General features: G+C 47.5%; 1 protein-coding gene across 1 annotated transcript in view; it reads left to right on the forward strand.

The window, feature by feature from the left end:
- The window catches only part of LOC142786330 (uncharacterized), a 56,040-nt gene extending 49,829 nt beyond the window's left edge, over window positions 1-6,211 (forward strand). The window contains exon 4 of the mRNA XM_075883964.1: window positions 6,071-6,211. Within this exon, the coding sequence (XP_075740079.1) occupies window positions 6,071-6,211 (141 nt within the window). The remainder of the gene's footprint in view (window positions 1-6,070) is intronic.
- The last annotated feature ends 944 nt before the right edge of the window (window positions 6,212-7,155 follow it).

Below are 7,155 nucleotides of genomic sequence, written 5' to 3' on the forward strand. Positions count from 1 at the left end.
GCCCTCCGAAATTTTGACGTGGGCCTTATCTCTACACAGGCATACTAAATCATAAAGCATCACACCCCGCCTGTTTCACCTCGTTTTCTTATCTGGGCCCCAGCTCATGAATCCCTTAGTGGAAATGCGGAGGCACACACACTCGCCCGAGATCTCAACTGCCTGGCGGAGTTCCTTGCGCCTTACACTTCTCATTCTTCGCCCTCCCAGGCCTGCGAAAAACTAACTCCTTTGGTCACTTGCTCAGAGATTCTACAGCATACAGACTAGGCCGTCTCCGCTATCCTTCAGCTCACAAAAACCTCCCTCCTCGTGATGCCGTCCTGTGGCGCAAGCTTCAGACAGGTGTCTTTCCCAACCCCTGGCTTTATAGCAAGGTATACCGACCCCTCGGTCGTGACACCAAACTGTAAATACTTTTCACAATCGGTCACCCTCATGCATACACATGGCATGGACATGCCCACAGTACGCTGACGCTTCCCACAAGGAAGGTACATAACGAGTCCCTTCTGCATATAACTGACTCGGCACAGCAACACCGGGTAATCTCACGCGCATTCGAGGCCACGGTGTCCCAAGGAATCCCCGCTGACCTCCTCTAAGCAGCGTAACTGACCTCTCGGCCGGTCCCCTCCTTTGGGAGTAAGAAAGTTTTGATCATCATCATCATCATGATCATCATCATCGCTAGATACGTAGATAGGGCGTCGATACTTTGGACCATGCTATCGCGAACCATTGGACACTTCTCTGAGAACTGCGACGCAGCGGGCGAGCAGCGATTATTCTCCGCTACGGTTTCGGCGTTTTGGTGAGCGTGGTTGGATACTTTCGCAAGACTGTGTTGTTGAAAAACGGGTGCTGTCCGACGTGAAGTACGTCTATGACACTGTCACGGACGGCCATTTTTCGCGACACCGCGTCACGGCAATTAGCGGGCGCCCTACTCCCCACTGACCGTGAGAGCGGCGGGCGCATGAAAGGGACCCGAGAAGTGCAGAATGGGGTGCTCTTCTTAGAACGTCGCCGCCGACGGTTAATCCTTTTGTAACTGTGGCGACGTCTGCAAGGTCGTAGAAGGCCGCGGTATATCCCGAACAAGGATTAGACTACGAGACGCACCGGCTGAGAGCCAAACGTTTTACCGTTCCCACGGGGAAAAGCGTGGGAAACGCTCTGGTGGCCAAGCCGTATGACAACAACCCGACAGGTTGTCACTCTCGCTAGTGGAGGGCCCTCTCCCACTTAAAAAGGGGTGGGGTCAAAATATTTTTGGGGCGGAGTTTCCATCAATTAAATGCACATGATTGGACCTCTTGTCCCCAAGGAAGAGAGCGAGGAGACACGAGGGGGATTTAAGCGCAGGATTTTGCCCTGCTAGACAGACTAGTAGCTGACCAACATGGTGTAGAAACAGATCAACAAGTACCTCTTCTAGAAGTTTTTAGTGTGGCTCTGTATCGGCTGGCCACCTAAACTTAGCCGTTCGTCTAGTTGTGACGCGATATTCACGTCTGCAACGTAGACATCGGGACTTCGCCTCGAGTAAGCTCAACCTGCTCGAAGTCACCTGCAAGCACTAGTCTCCCGGAGCCACCAGCGTTGCAACACCGCCGACATCGCAGTCGTGCCAGAACTCTCTTCGAATTCTCGCATCCAATCGTCGGGGACGCAACGCTGCCGGTCATCACACGTATGCCTTCACCTGTTTATATCTTCGAACTTTCTACTCCGTAGTTCTATTGTTGTTAGTTTGTGTAGCTTGTAATAGTTCTCTCTCGTAAGCTGGTTTATCGTTTTGTTTTTATATGTATTTTTTAGTTGTATCAAGTGTTGATGTATTTTGTTAATTGTATTGAAATGTTGTATTAGATCCCGTGTGCTGCAATATCACTAGAGTAAAGTTGTTTTGTTTTCTCACGTCTCTGATCTCTTCACCGTCTCTGCTTGCGTTCGGAACGAACCAACCTGCTGTCATTCCCGTCGCCGACTTCGCGCTGGCGACGCACGCTAGAGTGGCAGCTTGTAACAGACACGGAAGAAAAAGTGTGACCTTCTGACGTAGTGTCAAGCATTGCATGGTGTAAACTTACTGGTAAGTGTGTTCAAATGGCGCTTGCGAAGCTTGACGTAATGTGCAGGTTGCTCGCTATGCGCCCGCTTTGCAAGAAAAAAAAATAGTAGTTCCCCAGGCAGCACCGAGGTAGACAAGACCGCGGAAGTATCAACTAATTGCGATAATCCAGATATTATCGTTTGCTCGTCGCTTTGCTTGCGTTGGTAACGGTAGAACTTCACGAGCAGTTTTCAGCTGTTGAACATGTTAAACTTTTGTAGTAGCTCACAATGCAGCAGGAATGCGTGCCTACTTTCCAGGATGACGAAAGAGCAGCACCCATAGCGTGAAAAATGCGAGATAAAAGCCCCAAGAAACACGTTTTCCGTGCGTGCAATGGGAAAACCAAGCAAGCGACCGGAGCACTGCAAGGGTGGCGAACGGCGCTGCGTCAACTTAAGCCTGTTTTCCTAGGGTGCCGGAATGGTTTCTCTTCGCCCGCCTCTCCGCACGGAGTGGTGATTGAGGGAAACCATTCCGGCATCCTAGTTTTACCTATAAGCACCCCCCCCCACCCCCTGTTTCCTCACAAGATAAGCGCGCGTGCAGACGACCATGGCCGGAAAGGCGCTGTTCGCTCCGCAGAAAGAGGCACCGCGCCGTGCTCCCGACCGGGTTGCAGAAATTAGGTGCCTTTTCTCATCTTCTAACCACTACCACCACCAGAAAGAGGAGGCTAGCGCATATTTCCTTGCGTACATATAAGTGAACGGCGGCGACGAAAAAAAAAAAAACAGCCGAGATTGCTCGTACGCGTCCGCTTGAGCTACTGGAGGTGCGGGGTTCGATCCCCAGTGCTAGCCGGCCACCCACCAGTTTATAAACAGGGGACAGGCGGGCTTCGAGTGGCTGTGACGCTTCGACCAGTGGTGAAGCTTACTCTGCCTGGAGGATTTCCGACCCGTTGTACGGAACCCGGTGCCGCTGGCGGCTGAAGAAAACCTGTTGAGACTGTCCATATAATTGCTATCGCAATAAAACAGAACCAGAAGACTGGAGAACAAGCATGCACTCATTCCCATTGTTCAGGAGCATGACACAGTTTCGGTGATAAACAACCATCTGTTCATCTGGATTGCACTTCTCTTTGAGGAGCTCCATCAATTCAGGAAGGAATAAAATTTCGGTGCCTTTGTTTTACGAACAACACCTTCAGCCTCCATGCGCGTTTTCTTAGCTAATGAAGATTCGCTTGTTGAAAAGGCATCTTGCTTCGACAGATACTGATCCAAGGAGCAGACGGGGCACCTTTAGGGGAACTATTAGTGCTTTCCCTGTCCAGGGGTCGATTTACGATAATACGCATATGCTGGAGGCACGACACGTGGAAATGTAAAGCGCATACCTACATACAGTAGCAAACATGCGGATCACAAGATTGCCTTTGCGATACAATCCAATAACATAAGGCTTGTCTCGGCTCCCTCATAAACCACCCATTAGTGGAAGCAGCGTTCAAAATTTACTTCATACCTTGTTGTTGGCAGTAGGCACAGAATCCCGTCGAGGAGTCGCACTGATCTCTTTCTTGCAGATCGTTTCACATCCTTTGGAAATTAAAACACTTGCATTTTGTTTCCTGTCTCGTGGTTGCTTGTACACATGGGCACATAACACTTGTTTGGCTTGTCGAGGCCTGCATGCCGCCGAAGTGGAACGAGAAAAAGAGGATGGAAGTGACTGGCTCGATGAGCTAGACACATGCTGCAAGAAAGGAGAAGTGTCGTCGGGAGAAGACGGGAAGGAAGGGCCGGTATGAGGAACTGGTTTGGTGGCGGGGTGGGTAGACAGCGGTCGCTGACGTCACCTGAGAGGGCGCAGGCCTTGAAAGTGTAACGAGGAGCCGGAGCTGATAACAGAAACGATAATTTACAGTGTTTACAATGGTGCACGTAGAGGACTTCCCGGCCTCCGGGCAGGGAAGTCCAGAAGCCTCGTCTCTGGAGACGAGGCTCCTTCGCTGAACACACCGCTCCCAAGAGCAGGTGTCCAGCGCCTCCGCTGAGGTGATGGACAGTGTTCCTGTACAGGTGGCACAGTCTGCGCCAAAAGAGCAGCGTGACTCCGTCGGCTGCTCTAAAAAGGAAAGAGCTCTAATCACAGGGCCTGGGAAAGGCTCTGTGTGATAAGTTGCTTTCTAAAACACACAGCATAAACATCTCTCTTAAGATGGACACACAGGTTTTACACTGGCACGTGAGAGGTCTTCTCCATAATCTTGATTATGTGAAAGAACGCCTTCACCAATTTAAGCCGAAAGTGCTGTGTGTTCAAGAAACTCACCTAAAAGGCACACAGACCAACTTCCTGAAGATATATGCGATTTTCCGTAAAGACCGTGATGACACTGCTGAGTCGTGCGGAGGAGTAGCCATGGTAGTTGATAAGGGTATCGCCTATAAGCAGTTACCTCTCTAAACGCCTTTGGAAGCAGTTGCGGTTCAGGCAGTGATATTTGATAGGCTTGTCACTATCACTTCAATATACATTACTCCTACCTATAAACTTCATAAAGCAGAATTTCAAAGCTTCATTCAAAAACTTCCTGTGCCATATAAGATCGTTGCAGATTGCAATGTGCATAATCCACCGTGGGTAGAACCCACTGTGATGCGAAAGGACGCCTCAGGGAAAATTTCCTGTTTTCTTCAGGTGCCTGCCTACTCAATAAAAAGGAGCCTACATATTTCAGTGTCACACACCAAACATAGTCATCCATTGATTTAAGCATTATATCTAGCACACTTTTACCATATCTTGAGTGGCACGTTATCAATAACCCTTACGGAAGCGACCATTTTTCGATACTTTTGAATCTAACGACACAGGACCAATGCCCCCATCATATTCCTTGATGGCAGATTGAATCATCTAACTGTGAGCCATTTCAAAAGACAACATATTTAAGGCGCGAAGATGTTGCTTCATTGAACATAGACGATGCTGCGGCATATTTACAGCTTTCATTATTGATGCATGCTATTAGATGTATTCCACAAAGTAACGAAATAAGCGATAAACGCCGATTTCCATGGTGGAATAAAAAATGTCAGAAGGCATGCAAAATCTGAAACAAGGCTTGGGAAATGCTACGTCAGTACCAAATGGTTGAAAACTTAGAAAACTACAAAAAAGTGAAGTCGCAAGGAAGAAGAACACGAAGACGTGCTAAGAGGGAGAGTTCGGGAAGGTACATCTGTAATATAAACTCCTATACAGATGAGGCAAAAGTGTTGAACAGAGTAAACAGTCTCAAAGAACGACCGTCACATCTCATTGGCCCTTAGTAAATGGCCAATGTCAGAGCCTGGAGGATCAGGCTGATTTCCTGGACAAAAACTTTGAACACATCTCCAGTATGGCACACTACACCGAAACCTTTCTGAGTTATAAAGAACGTGCCGAACGGCAGCAACTTAAGAGAATGTGCGTACGACATGAAGTGTACAATCTTCCATTTACCTTAGTTGAACTGAACGCATTCCTCGGAGCATGTAACAAGTCGGCACTAGGTGGTGATCACATCATGTACGAAATTATAAAGCATCTGCACCCCAAAACACTAAAACACTCTTGTCCATTTATAACACCATGTGTGCGGCTGATAAAATGCCATCCTCATGAAAAGAATCCATTCTCATCTTCATACCTAAACAAGAGAAAGATCCATCACTAGCCAGCAGTTATAGGCCAATCGATTCAACAAGCTGCATGTGCAAGTTGTATGAAAAAAATAGTTAACCGGCGTTTAATAAGTTTTTTTAGAGTGTAACAAATCACTGGACCTCCTTGAGTGCGGCGTTAGGGACAGCAAGTTAACTATTGATCTCTTTGTTCGAATTTAGGACAACATCAGAGATGCCTTCGTACATAAACAATTTTTTCTGTATATAGGTATTCTTGGATCTAGACAAAGCGCATGACATGACATGGCATTATGGTATTCTTCAGGACTTTTCTAAAATGGGTATTCGTGGCAACATGCTGAACACAATTGAAAGCTACCTCACTAACCGCACCTTTCATGTAAAGGTTAGTCCAGCATTGTTCAGGGCGTTCACCCAGGAGACTGTGTTCCACATGACGGTGTGATTCGTTGTACGTTGTTTATTGTGAAAATGAACTCCCTCAACACAGTCCTTCCACCCGCCATGTTCTATTCTCTATATGTAGATGACGCGCAAATAGGTTTTAAGTCGTACACTCTTGCTATCTGCGAACGACATGTTCAACTTTGCCTAAATAGAGTTGTTAAATGGGTGGACCAAAATGAATTTAGGCTGAGCCCACAGAAAAGCACATGCATTCTCTTAAATAAGAGAGGGTCAATACCGCGCCCTACAATTGAGGTCTGCGGAAGTATAATACCAGTAGTCACTGAGCACAAACTTCTCGGCATCATTCTTGACACAAATGTCACGTTCATTTCTCACTTGAAACACCGAAAGCGAGTGTCTGAAAAAAAAATGAACATACTAAATCTTCTTGCACATACATCATGGAGTAGGTACAGAAAATGTCTGATGAACCTGTACAAAATCCTTATATTGTCGCGTTTAGATTACGGTGCTATTGTTTACAATTCAGCCACACCAACTGCCTCAACATGTTAGACCCTGTTCGCTATCTGGGTATCCGCCTAGCGACGGGTGTTTCAGAACAAGTCCAATGCAGAGCCTACATGCAGAATAGATTGAGTGGTCACTCCAGCTTCAATCGGCATACACCAGTTTCACATACTTCTTGAAAGTCAGCTCCATGTCAGAACACCCCTGCTACTCTATCGTAAATGACACATCATCACTTACATTTTTCCAAAACCGACCTACTGTTCGGGAGCCGTTCTCGCTACGCGTGAGAGGTTTCGCTGAAGAAATGAATGCCCCACTTTTAGAACGTCATTTAATGCCACCAGCAAGACTTCTATGGGATCCCGTGGCTGGGGACGCGAGCGCCTGCAAACGCGCACACAAAGTGTTCACGGCTGTTTCATCGTGCGGAAGCACCCTCGCTCCTTCGCTGCCTTGTATGGTAAA

Source organism: Rhipicephalus microplus, unplaced genomic scaffold (genome assembly GCF_043290135.1).
Source record: "Rhipicephalus microplus isolate Deutch F79 unplaced genomic scaffold, USDA_Rmic scaffold_22, whole genome shotgun sequence".
NCBI classification, from domain to species: domain Eukaryota; kingdom Metazoa; phylum Arthropoda; class Arachnida; order Ixodida; family Ixodidae; genus Rhipicephalus; species Rhipicephalus microplus.